This window comes from Tachypleus tridentatus, chromosome 12 (genome assembly GCF_004210375.1).
Source record: "Tachypleus tridentatus isolate NWPU-2018 chromosome 12, ASM421037v1, whole genome shotgun sequence".
In the NCBI taxonomy this organism is placed as follows: Eukaryota; Metazoa; Arthropoda; class Merostomata; order Xiphosura; family Limulidae; genus Tachypleus; species Tachypleus tridentatus.
Genome location: NC_134836.1, coordinates 122,233,210 through 122,252,218, shown reverse-complemented (window position 1 = coordinate 122,252,218; position 19,009 = coordinate 122,233,210). Strand labels below are relative to the sequence as shown.

The 19,009-nt window shown below is 34.4% G+C and overlaps 1 protein-coding gene across 9 annotated transcripts in view; it reads right to left on the bottom strand.

Moving 5' to 3' along the window:
* Positions 1-2,991: 2,991 nt before the first annotated feature.
* LOC143234558 (growth factor receptor-bound protein 14-like) overlaps positions 2,992-19,009 on the bottom strand; it is a 69,434-nt gene continuing 53,416 nt past the window's right edge. For 6 of the 9 annotated variants that reach the window (XM_076471997.1, XM_076471996.1, XM_076472000.1 and 3 more), the window contains 12 exons: positions 18,254-18,392; positions 17,705-17,864; positions 17,177-17,304; positions 14,394-14,483; positions 12,809-12,949; positions 12,041-12,169; positions 10,421-10,522; positions 9,283-9,384; positions 7,609-7,725; positions 7,009-7,154; positions 6,678-6,771; positions 2,992-5,914 (listed from right to left, as the gene is read on the bottom strand). In XM_076471997.1, the coding sequence (XP_076328112.1) occupies positions 5,750-5,914; positions 6,678-6,771; positions 7,009-7,154; positions 7,609-7,725; positions 9,283-9,384; positions 10,421-10,522; positions 12,041-12,169; positions 12,809-12,949; positions 14,394-14,483; positions 17,177-17,304; positions 17,705-17,864; positions 18,254-18,392 (1,513 nt within the window). In that variant the 3' untranslated portion in view covers positions 2,992-5,749. The remainder of the gene's footprint in view (positions 5,915-6,677; positions 6,772-7,008; positions 7,155-7,608; positions 7,726-9,282; positions 9,385-10,420; positions 10,523-12,040; positions 12,170-12,808; positions 12,950-14,393; positions 14,484-17,176; positions 17,305-17,704; positions 17,865-18,253; positions 18,393-19,009) is intronic. The other 3 variants (XM_076472001.1, XM_076472002.1, XR_013018708.1) reach the window with 2 other exon arrangements.

Here is a 19,009-nt window from a genome sequence, read left to right as displayed (position 1 = left end):
CAGTATTCTAGGTCATGTCTTATACTGCATATAGTACAACACATTCCACGTGGTTTTTAGTCTGTTTTTACATCAGTGAAGTTTTAGAGCTTCAGAAGATGTGAGGAAAAAATAACGAACAGCCGTTAGAGGGTGAAGGTAAATGAAACAACACAACCAAAATACTAAAGTTCTCTTTACGTTTATAAAAATTCTGTTCTCTGTATTTTGAGATGTTTTATTTAGGACGTAACTAGCGATGAGGACATCAAAGTCGTGACCTCGGTTCTCATGGGTTTGTTTGTTTTTATATATATCTTAGTAATTGGAACGTGTAGATTGAAAACCAAGTTTGACCTCTGTACCCTGATGTATTACCAACTGCTTACTTGAGAAAGTTTGTGCTTTAACTGAGGGAAAATTTACGCCGGAACTCACCGGTATTGAGTACCGGAACTTGTTTTTAGGCGACAATTGAACCGGGACTTGTTTGAGCTGCTTTTACATTTAGTATGATGTTTACTTTTTTTTTTTTTTTTCCAATATAGGTCCACTTCACCCAACCGAGTACCGCCACTCATTCATCAAAACAGGTCCACTTCACCCAACCGAGTACCGCCCCTCATTTATCAAAACAGGTCCACTTCACCCAACCGAGTACCGCCCCTCATTTATCAAAACAGGTCCACTTCACCCAACCGAGTACCGCCCTCATTTATCAAAACAGGTCCACTTCACCCAACCGAGTACCGCCACTCATTCATCAAAACAGGTCCACTTCACCCAACCGAGTACCGCCACTCATTCATCAAAACAGGTCCACTTCACCAACCGAGTACCGCCACTCATTCATCAAAACAGGTCCACTTCACCAACCGAGTACCGCCACTCATTCATCAAAACAGGTCCACTTCACCAACCGAGTACCGCCACTCATTTATCAAAACAGGTCCACTTCACCAACCGAGTACCGCCACTCATTCATCAAAACAGGTCCACTTCACCAACCGAGTACCGCCCCTCATTTATCAAAACAGGTCCACTTCACCAACCGAGTACCGCCACTCATTCATCAAAACGGGTCCACTTCACCAACCGAGTACCGCTTCTCATTTATCAAAACAGGTCCACTTCACCAACCGAGTACCGCTACTCATTTATCAAAACAGGTCCACTTCACCAACCGAGTACCGCCCCTCATTTATCAAAACAGGTCCACTTCACCAACCGAGTACCGCTACTCATTTATCAAAACAGGTCCACTTCACCCAACCGAGTACCGCCCCTCATTTATCAAAACAGGTCCACTTCACCCAACCGAGTACCGCTACTCATTCATCAAAACAGGTCCACTTCACCCAACCGAGTACCGCCCTCATTTTTTGTTGTTTTCTGCAAATTTCACCTGTGCTTTCTTTGTACCTTAACAGAGAAGATTATTCGAGAACTGTCTCCAGGGTTAAAATATATTTTATTACTGTTTAGTGGTCATATGATTACTTAGGATCTGTCGTTTCGTGTTCAGTTGTTTTAGTAACGAGCCTCACCACCACGTGGCTCATCGGTAGGTCTGAAGGCTTATAGCGCGAAACAGTAGGTTTCGATTATTGTAGTGAGCACAGCACTGACAGCTTATTGTGCAATTTTTATCTAACAACAAACAAATCAAGGGACCACGAGCTCTGTGGTGGTCAGTAATCTCAGTGTGGCGCGTTCGAATCCCCGTCACACCAAACATGCTTCGCTCTTTCAGCCGTGGGGACGTTATAATGTGACAGTCGGTCCCGCTATTCTTTGGTAAAAGAATAGTTCAAGAGTTGGCTGTGATTGGTGATGACTAGCTGCCTTCCCTCTAGTCTTAAACTTCTAAATTAGGGCAGCTAGCGCAGATAGCCTTCGTGTGACTTTGCGCGAAATTCAAAAAACAAACAAATAATAGCTGTGACGTTATAAAACGTAATACGCCACTTTTTTTCCCTTACAGAAAACAATTAGAAATACCTGATTACTTATATATTCTTTTACCAACGAATAGTGGGATTGACCGTAACATTATAACGCCCCCACGGCTGAAAGGGCGATCATGGTTGGTCCGACCGGGATTCGAACCCGCGACCCTCGGATTACGAGTCGAACCCCTTAACACGCTTGGCCATGCCGGGTCCCCAACAATGAGCCAGGACAATAGTTTTAGGTGTAATTAAACGACCCAGTTAGCATTTTAATAATAACTTTCAATAACAGAAACTTTAGTTTTGTAGAAGAAGAAACAAGGCATGTTTGTTCTTGTACGTCCGCAAATTCTATCTAAGTTAATTTTTTAAAACATGTACCGTGTCATCAGTACTATCTGGTTGTAGCCGCATAACTACAAGCAAATATAAAAAACTCAAGACATTTTTCACTTCCACGTTAACTTCCGTTTTTTCACAGTTACCAAACTCTGTTCCTGCTACTCAATGTTCGTTATCGACTGCTAACATTCTGTTGTCATGCGCACACCTACGTCATGAATTATCGGCACTGTGCCTTCAGACTTATCACCGAGCTCCGGCAGGTAAGGAGGGGATGTTCTGACGCCAGAGAGGTTAGCATTTGTTTTGTTTGTTTAATTTTTCGCAAAGCTACACGTGGGTTATCTGCGCTAGCCGTCTCTTATTTAGGGGTGCAGGGATAGAGGGAAGGCAGCACCACTCGCCGCCAACTCTTGGGCCACTCTTATAATGTGATTGACTGTCACGTTATAATACCACGACGGCCGAAGAAACGAGAATGTTTGGTGCGATAGGGATTCGAACCAGTGTCCCTCAGATTATAAGTCGAGTGGCTGGCCTTACAAATACATGACTTAAGTAAAAATACCAGTTTGGTTGAAATATTCTGAATGTTATATAGTTGGTTATTTTCACCTCTTAGAAGGTTTTAAATTATGGAGACAGTTGGAAAACAATGATCTAAATACACTTATACCTAAATTACACGTTATAAAAATTCACGACAAAACTAAAAAACTCAATTTTCACTGTAGTTTTTATTATTCAATTGTTTACAGTTAGGATTCACACAAGTCACACTTCTTTCCAGTTTATTGCATAGCTTAATCACAATTTTATAAATTCTTTCTGAAAACCGTTCATTTTGAAATTTTCCAATGAAAACAAGATAGATATGTATCCAGATATACGAAGTGAAACCATGAACACCTAAAAGGTCGCATTCCATTAAATAATACACAAAATGTTAGAATAAATAACAGTAATATGAAGTGATACACAAATGGTTGTAACTTCTTCACTGATATCCCATGGTGGACAGTTGGAATGTCACTAGGGTTAGCTAGCCTGAACAAAAACTTAGTGAATCGCCCGTTTGAAAACATGTTTTGGAACTGAAATATTCCACATGACACAAACTACTGAAAGACTACATCACATCTAATCCATGTTTACTGACTAGAACAGTAAAATGTCCCTACAACATCTATGGTGATGCTTAACGTAGGACAAATACTGGTAGAGCATCATACAGTGAGTAAAGTTCTGGAATACATCAACTAATACCTGATAGTTATGTTTAGAGTCAGGTTATGACTTGGCTTGATACCAAACTTTTACTTCCAACTTATGTTTGTTTTGTTGTTGTTTTGGGAAGGTAGTGGTCTCCACTGTTCCATCTAATTTAGCTGAAAACATTTAAAAAACATTTACATAAAAGTTTAATGAAAAGAAAAATCGTAAAAATTATATGTCATTTTGTTCTAAAACCTGCACTTTAAATGTTACAAATAACAAATAACTAAGTCACCTTTGAAAGTTTTACATGTCTTCTATAAGGTCACATTCTACTTGCATGAAGAGGTTTATAACAAATACATCAAACACCCATACCATACATGCTTGTCTTCATGGACTTATTACTTCCAACTATTAACCAATCAGCAGTCACTGAAATAGTAAACTTGTACTGCTGTTAACACATGAGAAACAGCAATCTGTTGTTCTATAAACCAGCAACCACTGTTGATAACAGCAACATTCTACTGGTACAGTGGAAAATATCAAGTGAAAAATAAAACCAGTAACTTTCATAATGTTGTTTTAAACCAAAACATTTAAAACATTATGTAAATAAAATAAATAAATAGAGAGATAGGGATACAGATTAGTTGGAGATAAATTTCTAAAACGCAAGTCAGTGTTTTAATATAAAGACGTAACAAGAACTTTATAAAGGTATCTCGGGTTACTTTAACAAGGTCAGCTCAGCTTTGAAAGGACTTTTCTTACATACAAACTAACCATAAAGAACTGAGCTGTGCTAATGTCCTAACTTTAAAATGTTTTTTGCTTTTAGGCATCACTACAATTAAAATGTTTGAAGAATGTCCTGTAACAATTTGTTTGAATAGCACGAGTGGTCACATGGGAACAGCTGCCAATATTGAACTCTTTCCTCCAGCTGTTCGTAATACACATCTTACAAAATGCAGTTCGTTTTTACCTGTTGAATATTAACTCCTTGTACACCCGCAAGATAACGTTCTGAAATGGTTTGTTTTATGTATAGTATCCAACTCATAAAGGTATGCTTTAAAATACACACAATACAGAGTAATGACCAGATCTAAAGTAATCCGAACTGTACAAACACAAACTAGTGAACTATTGTCAAGAAGTAAGTGGTCACGATGGAGTGTCTCTCGGTTTAGGTTGATGTACCAGGAAGTGTGCAAGTAACGACAAGATCTGAAGTAATCCGAACTGTACAAACACAAACTAGTGAACTATTTTCAAGAAGTAAGTGGTCACGATGGAGAGTCTCTCAGTTCAGGTTGATGTACCAGGAAGTGTGCAAATAACGACAAGATCTGAAGTAATCCAAACTGTACAAACACAAACTAGTGAACTATTGTCAAGAAGTAAGTGGTCACGATGGAGAGTCTCTCGGTTCAGGTTGATGTACCAGGAAGTGTGCAAGTAACGACAAGATCTGAAGTAATCCGAACTGTACAAACACAAACTAGTGAACTATTGTCAAGAAGTAAGTGGTCACGATGGAGAGTCTCTCAGTTCAGGTTGATGTACCAGGAAGTGTGCAAATAACGACAAGATCTGAAGTAATCCGAACTGTACAAACACAAACTAGTGAACTATTGTCAAGAAGTAAGTGGTCACGATGGAGAGTCTCTCGGTTTAGGTTGATGTACCAGGAAGTGTTTAAGTAACGACAAGATCTGAAGTAATCCGAACTGTACAAACACAAACTAGAACTATTGTCAAGAAGTAAGTGGTCACTATGGAGAGTCTCTCGGTTCAGGTTGATGTACCAGGAAGTGTGCAAGTAACGACAAGATCTGAAGTAATCCGAACTGTACAAACACAAACTAGTGAACTATTTTCAAGAAGTAAGTGGTCACGATGGAGAGTCTCTCGGTTCAGGTTGATGTACCAGGAAGTGTTTAAGTAACGACAAGATCTGAAGTAATCCGAACTGTACAAACACAAACTAGAACTATTGTCAAGAAGTAAGTGGTCACGATGGAGAGTCTCTCGGTTTAGGTTGATGTACGAGGATGTGTGCAAGTAACGACAAGATCTGAAGTAATCCGAACTGTACAAACACAAACTAGAACTATTTTCAAGAAGTAAGTGGTCACGATGGAGAGTCTCTCGGTTCAGATTGATGTACCAGGAAGTGTGCAAGTAACGACAAGATCTGAAGTAATCCGCACTGTACAAACACAAACTAGTGAACTATTGTCAAGAAGTGGTCACGATGGAGAGTCTCTCGGTTTAGGTTGATGTACCAGGAAGTGTGTAAGCTTAGTAGGTAAACAACCCAAATTCAACTGATAAAACTCAATTAACTGAAGCAAGTCATAGAATTTAGTCCGCCCAGCATCCAGAGAGAAGCAAACCTGCGTCTTTTCTTCCACCTGGAAGATAAAAAACAACAACACACAATTTCACCTGTATTTCAAAGAAAAATAACATTATTACTGTTGCTAAGCATAGAGATCCAGAGATAACGTTAATAGCAGGGGTTACACCAACAATAAAACAATGTTTTTCAAGTATACAAACTAGCCACATATCTTACTGGTTACTTTGATTTGAATAAACAATGAAGTCAATAACATTATTGGACTTTTTACAAAATATTATCTATAATCAATTACATAACCAATGTTAAAATATTTTAACTGAAAACCATCAACTTGGTACTTGGAAAATTATGATAAATGAAAAAATTATTTAAATTAGTCGGTAGCCAGTTGATCGAGACGACAATCCAGCTGAATTACATATAATGACAAGAACATAGGTTACTAATCAGCATTGTGCTTTTAACAAGTTATTCCACCAAGTGGAAATGACCAGTTCGTAGGTCATATGTTTACTTACAAGCTCTACACAACTGGTCAAGACTCCATTTTCTGTCTTATGATGAAGTTATTACACTTCACCTATTGTTACAAACGTATTGTTGGTAATCCATAAAGATACACCAACAAATATACTGAAAAATAACTTGTACCGTAGTAACCTCCAGAAGACAGTTCTATTATTGTCATCATTAAACTAATTTTAACTATAAGTAACTACATGTCTTGTCACAAATGTGGAAACGTGTGGAACAGCAAACAATATTTAAAAACACAGGGCAAATTTGTTTCACAAGGTTCAGTTTGAACTTACAGGCACAATTTGAGTGTGGTAAATTTTTTGGTTGTACACATAGGAGAGTACGAACGTTCCAGGGTTCCTTCTGCTTTCTCGTACCAAGAACACCCTAAGATAATGAAATACAAACAAGCTCTAAGTTTGTCTTGACAAACAGAGAGAATGAACTTTATAAAAGAACATGTTAGCCTTTTCTTTTTGAATTTTGAAAAACAGTTTCTAGCACAAAAGGAGATTTTTAGTAGACAAGATGAAAATAATTTTAACAACTTAAAAAGGTTTTTTGTATAGCTGATAAAACACTGTTATGTATTACAACTAATCCATTTTGAAAAATACCACTCACCCATCCACAGTTCCATACTTTGTAAGAAGCTGAGTCGCATCCTCTCTCGACATACCCCTGTAGAACCAAGGTTGTACAGTGTGGATACCAAACTCGAAGCTGCCTTGAAAGTTGGACTGCATACCACGACACACAGGTAGTCTTCTCTGAATAAAATGTAATTAGTTACACATTTACCATACGTTTCTTTGGCCTTAAAGTTTGTGTTTTTTTCAGTTCTGGGAATAATCTTACACCAAGACAATAGAACAGTTTTGGTGGTGTTGACTTTTACATATTAACATATAAAATCTCAATGCTTTGTATGTACATGTGAAATATCATATGATAAATGTTCCCACAACTTTTTTTTGTTTTGTTTTAATTCAATTGAAACTAATATTTTGCAAATTTGTGGCAGTAAGATTATTTTATAATTTACTTGTACATATATTATTTATTCCTGCAATATCTGTACACAATCTTTGCTTTTTTAAACAAACATCGAAATCAACTTTCTTCATAAATTGTATTGTTGCTTTTATATAGCTACCTACAGAGTCATGGACCTCGTAGTGATTATAAATTCCTACAAAAACTTGGATGTAACATTATACTAACCCTCCAGTCTCGCCCTCCGGCTGCTGCTATAGCTTTGGCTTCTCGAGGGTTTTCCACCACCCTCCCAGACTTTCCAGTGAAGTCCATTGCTACCCTATTTTTCATTGTTGTATAGTCCTGGAAAAGGAATAAATGTCTTCATAAAAGTATTTCAAAACTAGATATCTCAGTAAAAACATTTATTATTATTATTATGACAGCTCTGCTTTGTGCTTTATTTGACAGTTTTAGTGGCATTATTTAAATAATTTAAATACGAAAACTTTTAGAACATTGAAACAAACATTTAGGTTTTTAACCCAAAAATCTCAAACTGATCAAACAGAAGTTGTCCAAGATTGGTGGCAGCACTGAACAACAAAAATACACTTCACCTGCTGTTTGTATGAAACTCTACAAAGGTTTGTCTCTTGCAGTGAAACTCCAATATCTTGTTTGGATATTTATTAAAAATACTAGTTTACAGCCCATCAAAAATGATAGGATAAGTACTACCCTCCACCCAACCCCACAGAACACACTAACCTTACACTTTGTAGCTATCAAAGATAAATTAATTTTGTCAAATCAAGCTTGACAAACAAAAGACACAGAAAAATGCAGTCGAGGAAGTAAAACATCAGCAAATTCCTTTGTAAGCTAATTAAAATTATTCATTAAATTAATTTGTGGTATATTCATAGAATAATTACTGTTAAAAATCAGTTATATTAACAATTTATAATATCGAGGAAAAACGGTGTGTTTTGGTAACACTACATTCCAAGAATATCTATGTCATGACGCTTAGCAACAAAACGATAACCTAACATTGTTGTTAGTCTATGTACTGAAAGTATACAGTGAAATGTACGGACAACAAAACTGGAAAAATTTGTTAATATGTTAATTTAGAGTCTCCATTAATTAAAGAAGATTTTATTAAAAACATTAGTGATGTAACAGAAAATATTTTAATTCAGATAAAAGTTTAAAATTTAATCTATTTTTACTTTTGTGAGAAATTTAATACACTTGACTCAAGGGTATGTGATCACACACTGAGTCTGTAAGCTTAGTGTACAAACATTCATGGCACCATCTAACTTGAAATCCATCACTAAAATCGTAATTAAACAGACAGTAAAAGCACTATTTATATAGATAAATGCATTTTCGCTATTACAACTCCCTCACATCAAGAAATCCAGCACGATGCGACACAGTGACATTTCTATAGATTATTTATTCCTTCTGATAATTAAGGTTTTCTACGTGTGTGTTGTTTTTTTTACAAACTGACTGCTTTTCACATCTTTTACAAAAGACAAGATTCTGGTAGATTATTAAATACACACAAAACATTTTCAAATGAAGATTTGAATGGAAGAAAAAAAGAACAAACAAATCAGACAAGTTGTTTGTTCAAAATATCAAACAATAAACTAACATTGAAAGACAGTTTTAGTTTAAGAATTTGTTATATCTACTAACAACCAATCAACTCTTGATTTTTAAAGTAACCTTTTACCACCATTCTCCTCTTATTTATTAATCAAACAGCAAATTCCAGTGATACGCACACACACACACTTAATCAGATAAGTTGAGAAAGACAAAAACTGTGGAATAATGTGCTAATTAACATAATATTTTCAGTTTACACATAAAGGCAGGATGGGTGGAATGACTTACAGACAGCAGCTGACCATCATCCGTGTCTGTGCTGTTAGAGACTGTGTTGTCACCGTACCTGGTCTTAAGTTCCTCATAGTTCTCCCGTAGTTTCTTCCCATACTGCACCACAGAAAATAAACAGTAGTAGTCAACTAACAACAACTACAAACAGCTGTCAAGTTAGCAGGAAGTTTGTAACTAAAGAGAATGCATCTTGATACAACTTTTTAGTAGGACCACTTTAGTGGAAGTTTATGATTATACATATTTTTATTTACTTTTACATTGCACTTACCAAGAATGTTTCTTTAGAAAAATCTTGGATAGTTTTCTTTGCTACTAACTGTGTACTGGCACAAGACATTGCAATATTTTTAGGGTTTGACAGATACACTAATACAAAGTTAATCCATTTCCTGTTATAATCAGAGAATGGTGAAATCATCATAGTTACGTTTTCATTCAAACTGTTTAGTCTGTTTTTGAATTTCGTCCAAAGCTACACAAGGGCTATCTGCACTAGCCATCCCTAGTTTAGCAGTGTAAGACTAGAGGGAAGGCAGCTAGTCATCACCACCCATTGCCAACTCTTGGGCTACTCTTTTACCAACAAATAGTGGGATTGACCATCACATAATGCCCCCATGGCTGAAAGGACGAGCACGTTTAGTGTGAAAGGGATTCAAACCCGCAACTCTCGGACACCGAGTCAAGTACCTCAACAACCTGGCCCTTTCACTGAAATATACATGAATTTATGAAATAATAATTGTTCTATCAGTTTTTGTAGAATAAATAAGGTTACATGTAAGCAATAATACTTTATATAATGAATCCCAGTTTCAAAATCCACAAGAATTCAAAGTAAATAGTGAGTAAGGAGTCTTGACCTAAATGTGAACAGTGATATTTTATCTTAAGTTTAATACTTTTTGACGATTAGAATCATGTTCGTTTTGATAAGATGTAACATAATTATTAGAATGTAAATACTTGTTGGTATCAAATACAGATACATAAACACTAAAAACATCAACAAGTCACTTGTCAAACACAAATCATTCTTTTATTGAAAAGCCTCACAAGCCTCTTCACTTTGTAACTATGATTTATTAAATCTTCACATGCTGATAACTTGGAAAATCATGATAATCACCTTTGCTAACCGTAGAGACACTATCCAGCAGTGTTGTTGCTTCCTATTCTCACAACAAAACCATTTTAAGTCATTTGTGGTCTTTACTACGCCTTGTTTTGGCTGGAAGAAACAAGAAACACAAGTTGTGTTTAGTATTCTTAAAAGCCATAGTGTCAGGTTTTCAAGTACAGGTCAGATTTTTTACAGTAGGTATCACTTGTTTTAAAGTAACATATTAAAACAAGTCAAATATATACACAAATGTTCATTACATTGTTGGTTATCACAGTTGTATCCAGAGCTTTAACTAATTCTCTTTTACATCAAAGCTCATGTAGAGCGATTCAGTTACTTTAGAACACAACTGACAAAATGAAGTTATTCTTCTATATTCTGTTATTACAATACAGTCTGTGATAATTTCACTTTAAGAATTGCCACTATATACTTTTTATGCCTAAATTCACAATCATGTAGTCTGGTTCTTTCTATACATCTTGTACTAATTAACTTAAACTACATTTTGGATACGTGTTAACAGAATGACCAAGGCCTAGAAATGTTCCACACGCCATAAAAAAAAAAAATTACGATGTAATAATACTCAATTAAAACAAGGAGAAAAAAAAAAAATTTAGAAATTTCCAGTAACATGGTGCTGTAATTCAAGCACCAATTTAGAAAAATTGAAATACATAGCATACGGTTCACACAACCACCTAAACAAACCTGAATTAAACTACTGCTTGTAAAAATAACACATTAAACACAAAATAGTCATGCATATCTAACACAGTTAAAAAACAGATACAAAAAAATCTACAAACATTAACCAAGAAAAACATTCATTTACCATAACTTGTCCTCAACTTTCTTATTGACAGTAATCCACTAACTGTCGACTTTCCCAGTGAGGTGCAGTCTTACTCTGGCTGTTTTAACTTTCTTATTGACAGTAATCCACTAACTGTCGACTTTCCCAGTAAGGTGCAGTCTTACTCTGGCTGTTTTAACTTTCTTATTGACAGTAATCCACTAACTGTCGACTTTCCCAGTGAGGTGCAGTCTTACTCTGGCTGTTTTAACTTTTATTGACAGTAATCTAACTATTCCCAGTGAGGTGCAGTCTTACTAACTTTCTTATTGACAGTAATCCACTAACTGTCGTACAGTCTTACTCTGGCTGTTTTAAGACAGTGCACTAACTGTCTTACTCTTACTCTGGCTGTTTTAACTTTCTTATTGACAGTAATCCACTAACTGTCGACTTTCCCAGTAAGGTGCAGTCTTACTCTGGCTGTTTTAAAGTCTTACTCTGGCTGTTTTAACTTTCTTATTGACAGTAATCCACTAACTGTTTCCCAGACTTTTATTGACAGTAATCCTAGTAAGGTGCAGTCTTACTCTGGCTGTTTTAACTTTCTTATTGACAGTAATCCACTAACTGTCGACTTTCCCAGTAAGGTGCAGTCTTACTCTGGCTGTTTTAAATGCATGCAGAATTTTGGCTTGCTATATATCCACACTTGAATTCAACTTCCACATTTAACAGGTTAAATTACTATTTCACAGTTGACTTTTTTTCTTTTCAACCTCAAAATAATTATTTTAAAATAAAAAAATCAAAACACCACCTACCTTTATAGAGAAACAAAATTCAGTTGGAGCACCAATGCAGTTCCCTTCTATAGGCAAATAGATATCAGAGCTCCGCAGATCTACAAATGGATGCATATGCTGTGGCACCTGGAAATTTTCACAGTGAATCTAATAATATAAAAGTAAACTTCAAATACAGTAAAAAACCTGATAATACACTCTTTAATAATAGGTAGCTTTACTACAATAATTGGATTTTAACAATCAGTTTGCTAGTTAAATGATACAGGGAAAATAGTCCTAAAACATTATATACAAAGGTGTCAGTGCCTCTGTAGAAACAGGAGTACAAGTCACCAGGACTCAGGCATTTTGATCATTGTTTTAATTAAAACACATATTTCCTATATAATATACGTCATACTTAAAAGATGCCAACATCTGAAGACAAGTACATTATCTGTCATGCAATCTCAACAGTCAATTTTGATACCAGAAAAATTTAAAACTGTACACAACTGATTCAGACCTGGAAGAAGGCAGCATGATACCAAATCCCATGCAAGTTGGTTTATAACTGATAAAAAAAAAATTGTTTTGGAAACACAAAAGACCAAAAAATACATCTTTCGAGTTGTTTGACTTTTGACTGAAGTGTTTTTTCTGGAGAAGAAAAAAAACAGTAGAAAAGCAGTACGTCTCTCTGTGGAGACATAATAATTATACAGATTTAATACAAACTAATTCCACATCTTACAAAATTAATAATACTAAATGTGTTTTGCTGGAAGACAGTCACACACGTACCTTCTCCTCAGAATATAAAGAAATATTTAGGATATTTTCTTTAACCTGGAAGAAAAATTTCTTCCACAAGTGCTGACTTGGGTCTTTTATCCACAGGTAACCTTGTACTACAGGAACTGCATCACCAGCACGGATCATGTTCTAAAATAACACAAACATGACGTCCAAAAGTTTATACTATTAACATACATTTTGCATCCCCCCCCCCACAGTCTTCTTCCTTTGTTATATATAAAAACATGAAACAGAACTTTTGTTTTTTATTCAAATGAAATACTGCCACTCCATTATATCACTTCAAAAAGACTGTTTAAATATTTGGATGGTTAACCATCTGTGTAAGGATAGGAGTTGGAGTGTACACTCCATGAATTTTTACAGAGCATCATTCAACATGGTATGACAAACATCTGAAGACAGCGTGAATGGATAATAACTAGAACTATTATAAAATGTTCACTCATTACCCGTTCAATCCGACTCCAAACTTTTATTTTCTAACAACTGGGTTCCTAGTCAAACAATACATTGTTCAATGTCCACAGTTATCAAATTATTCATTTAACCCTAAATTGTTAACAGTTTGTGATAGAGATGTGTAAACACTAGTAAAATATAAATAAATACTAATAAAATGTAAATACATTTAAGGTTCTAGAGGGTATGGAAACTTTACAACAGACAAAAGTACTTATATGTTCCTTACGTAAACAACACCTTGTACTCTGTCTTATCAGTCTAGGTTAGGTTGATGCCATTAACTTGCACATAAATCTCAAGTACAAATACTATTGTAAAGTGTCTGATAGTAAAATACATACATCTTTTACACAAAGTAAAACCTTGAGGCACGACCTGTAGATACACAAAGTAAAATATTTTTTCTCCAATACAAAGTTGGTGATCATCACTAATGTATAATCCTGTTTTAAGCAATATCTAAAAACAAAGTTTATAACCTTAGTGGAAAAAAACAGCAACTTTATGTGACAGATAAATGGTCTTGTCAAAAACCCCTATAGTTCAGGCATAGCTAAAAGCCATATAATCTTAACATATAGCTATTGAATAGGGAGGAACACAACCAGTCACCATCACCAACTAGTCCCAGAAGAATGATGAAAATCAGACCTCTGTGTATTTTCTTGTCATTTATTGAAGTAATGACAACATCTTGAACAACTGCTGGTCAAGTAGCAAGATTGACTGTCACACCTACAACATCCTCAGAGTATAGTGTGAGAGCCAGAAGATTCCAATCCAAAACATTTGTTCAAACAAAGTGTCATCAAAAGTTCATGTTACTAATATTCCAGTAGTTTTTATCTAAATTTTACTTGTGTCAGACTATGAATCTATTCTTAGCTCCACATCAATACATTTCTAAAAATATTTACTGACAATAATGGTGTCAGATTGAATGTTTCTAAATAATCACACTAATTTTATATCTAAATTATACACTGAAACCTACAAATTAACCCAGTAAACATTGTTATTTTCAACATTAGAACAGTTCCTATATAATTCAAGATGGCTTCACTTATCATACCAATCCTACTTAGCAAGTAAAAAAGTGTCATACCTGAATTGTTACAACTTTTGCAAGGTCCGTTGAATCCGAGAGACATTTAAAATCACTTCCAAGGTCCACCATATCAAGAAGGTAGAATTGCTAAAGACGAACAAATTGTTATTTTTTCAATCATAAAGTAATTATTGAATCATGTTATTTGTTTATTTAGTAATTTTACTCAAGTAAGTTCATTACATTGGGAGCTTCTGGTAAGTTATACTAAAAGAAATGTACCAGTCTCGCAAGTTGAAACAGAAAATGGAGTGTAATAAGAGAGAAAATGTCAGAACTTGAGTAAATGTGAAGAAATGGAAACACAACAGGAGGGAAACTGAATGTTAAACTAGGTAAATAGTGACAGCTCACATCAGGTAACAAAATATCTTAACCCACTGAGAAACTTTCAGAGACTGCACTTAATCTTACCCAGCTATTATATCCAGTTTCAAACTACACAGAACAATGGTGTTAGTAAAATATATAAACATTACACTAAGTTACTCAAACGTGAGATTACTAATAGTACCAACAGTATGAAGTTATATGTGGCATAACCAGTCTTTTAGTTATGATGGAATATTAAATAAAAAGTTAAAAAGTTTATCATAATTTAGAAAGTAGTCATGATTATAAAGTCAGTAAACAACAATTAATAAACATCAAATGTTAAATTTCCTCAAACATTAGTTATATTGAAAAATATCACTCATGTCTGTCATTCACAACATTGTAACCAACAAAGGAAAACTTATGAATAGTAACAATACACCTATTTTAGTTTTGGAACTGTTTCTTAATACAATGAAAACTTACATCTACTGAATGTAACTAAAGATAATAAATTATAAACAAGTACTTTTAATATTTATTGTGGAAATATTTCCCTACTAATACTTGAAGCAAGACTTCTTGTCTAATCCTTTAAACATGTTGCTTGTAATATAAAAACATTCCAAACTATTTTTTACAATATTCATAACAGGCACACCATGTGTTCTTTCACAGATATACTTCATTGAAAACTGGTATTTTTCCCCTTCGAAACACTATTAAAACCTAACCATTATACAACTATAGTAATTTACTACAGGATTATAACTTCACAAATTCATTTGACATTTTGTCAGGTTGACCAAAATAAGTCACCGTCTTACAGTCCTGTGTTTGTTTATTTGTTAACTCTTTGTGAAAAACCAAAGCAACATGGATTCTATTGAAGAAAAGACAGTCGTAATCTATTATTTGATTCACTGTCTGCACTACAACAGTTTGTTTTAGAATTTTGTACAAAGCTACATGATGGCTGTATGCACTAGCCATCCCTAATTTAGCAGTGTAAGACTAGAGACAAACAGACTAGTTTTACTAAATTCACAGTTCATAAGGACTGGTTGAAAGAGACAAACAAAATAGGCCTCAAACAAATGGTGAAATATCAGTAATTTGACAAGTCCACACGTGCACAGTCCTCAACAGAACTCTAATAACCTCAAGTCTACACGTACACAGTCCTCAACAGAACTCTAATAACCTAACATGCATTATATAAACACCTAAATAACATATCATAATTAACTAATTAAGATAATAATGCGTATTAATTGTGACAGAAAGTCCCACATTATTTAATTAAAACCTCAAGTGTTTTAATTCCATGTTCCTGTCCAAATGGAGCATTGTCAAAAAAAAATTTTTAATAAACTACAATCTCACTCTGTCACTTACTATACAGTTTATAATATCATCAAATCAGTTACATAAAATACATCACGTTACTAAAATGGTCATAGCATATAATCAGTATATATAACCTCCTGCATTATCTATTGAATGATACAACAAAAATATTTCCCACTGAGTATTCAAGATTCAGACAATTACAAAAATAATTATGGCTTACATAACAGCCATTTCATTATAACATAACAGTTCTAAATAAAAGTACTCTCTTCACAACAAGTACACGACTTAACAATAGGACTGTATGTCAAGGTTTGATTCTATATTTATTAATGTAATTTTTACATGTACTGAGGTACTAGTGTTCTTAAAGAATGTATTTTTTCAATAAAATGTATCACTTTAGATCAGTAAAACATGTTAAGTTTTGACTCTGTAAATTGAATTATTTTGATATATTGAATTATGTATTACTAAAAATACTTTCTGAACACTTTCTATGCAGCACTTCCCAAAAAAGGAAATCAATTTGTTTTTTTAAACCAGGAAATTCATTTTTTGTAATTTCTCTTCAATGAGGTACGAATACTATTGCTAGTAACTACCAACACAAACAGCCACCTTAGGGTTGCATTTCTGCTAGTACAAAGTAATTAAAGGAATAATCTACTGCAAAAGTCATTATTAAACCATAATAACAAAATATAACCAAATACCCCTCACGTGACTGAACTAAAAACATTGTAAACAATTTAAATTACTAAAACAGTTTTGAAAACCTCAGACACTCCCCCCCCCCTGAGGACAATGAGAACTCTTACAATAATTTTTTTTTTTATCTTGGTGTTAAAATATGTTATGGAACTACATTTTAGATGTTTGCCACAAGTTTTTTCAACCTATATGTTTATGACTGCTTAAGACAACGAAAACTAAGTTTTGTTTTTAATATGTGCAATTCTGTATTATTACAGACATTATTACACCAATATTCATGGAAAACAGTGGACAGTACACTACGTACGAAATTAGAAACTCTCAGTGAGAACTGGCTACAGTAGCATAGGAAACAATTACCACAGCACTGAAGTACAGTATGAACCTAAACTTACCTGGGGGGTTCTAAAGAATTCATACTTGTGAAAGTCTTGTCTGAAGATAAACTTGTTACTGTCTACTACATCAGCATCCCAAGTGGAATACACTTGTAATGCCTCTTCGTGATCTTCGAGGCTACGTTCTGTAACAATATCAAACGTAAATGATAGAAGGATTACCACGGAGTCGCTATAATGCAAAATGTTTAGGTTATTAATATTATATTGAAGTTTTATTCACCCATTTTAACCCATTTGAAAAACTACCCTTGTGTATACATGGATGTTTGACTTATGATAAAAACTTTATATTATTATCAAGGTTAATATGTCACTATATATTTAGAAGTACAATGGACAAAGTATATTTAACCTGCACACGTTCTACACATAATATGAAAATAAACATTATTTTCACTATTATGTGATCATGTCCCATCTTAAAACACCAATATAACTACTTTTTTTAACTAGCAGGTTTAAACACTGGCAAACATATGCTGTTCCACCATTACATCTATCAGCATCACAACAACAACTCACCAATTCCTACACTTTGAAGTTGTTCCACAATGGACCACGTACAAGAGCGAGCAAGGTTAAACTTTAGGGTTAGCAAATGGCACAGATCAATAACCCTGAGGCCTTCCTCAACAATCATTTGCTGTTGGCTTCCATTTTCTAAATGGAAAGTCAACATCACCTACGAGAGCAACAGAAAATAACAGTAACACATTTGATTTCATAGAGCTGTAGTGAAAAGCCAAATAACGTAAACCTGCTTTTAAAAAAAAATTAAAATTGTGCATAGCAAATAATTCACCAAAGAATTCAACTAAAGTCAAACATAATAGTGAAGATATAAACAATGACTGTACACTGTTCTTTTTGAACAATTAAATCACAACTTTCTGCAACACTTTCTTTTCAGTTGAGGCCAGAGTTGAATAAGGAAAGCTGAATCTTTATTGTTTTTAATTAACATGTAACAAAACTTTTATTACTGATCCCATTTTCCGATCATTCTTTTAACAGACAATTAGCTTGGCAATTTGTTTTTAATAAACTAATTCTTTATTAATTGTTACTCACTGTCCCCGAATGTTGATCCAACGTTCTTTCCGTTTCTTCTGCTTCTCTACCGACACCAAATAAAAAATTGTAGGCTGAAGCAGTTTCTGATTCTGGTAATAGCTCATAAGGGAGGTCTTCATCCTGGGCTTTACTACACCTGTAACACCAGTTATACATTCAGTTTATATAAAGTTATTAGAGAAAACTACACAAACATTTAGTCCTAGATTCACAACAGATAAGTTTAGCACTCATACCTGAAGTCCTAACAAACATTTCATATTATAGTAAGCCTAATAAAGATAAACCTAGGGCACTAAATATTTGGAGACTATACAGTGCCAATTAAACTACTGTCCTTAAATTAAAGTGCTATGAAATCATACATTCAGACACTCCATAACAGTGTCACATTTAAGTGTTTCTTATAAAATGTAAGTTTTAATTCCAGACACTTTGACCAATATGTAGAGATCATGTTAATTGGACTGGCCCTGCATTGAATAAGGAACGTTACATATAATTCTAAATTTACCAGGTGTAGGATATATATATAAACATGTTGAATGGCACTCTATAAAAGGCTGTGTTTAGTGCACTTTGAACACCCACTCTGCTTATAGGGTTAAAACAGTATATCTGAATGTGTAAAATAAATTTCAGTTAATGAATACAGTAACTTTGAGAGACTTGGTGCTAATTATGAATAACTAGCAAATTCCCACTAACAATTTAATGGCAGATTTCCTAAATATAGCAATGAATGAAGTCAGT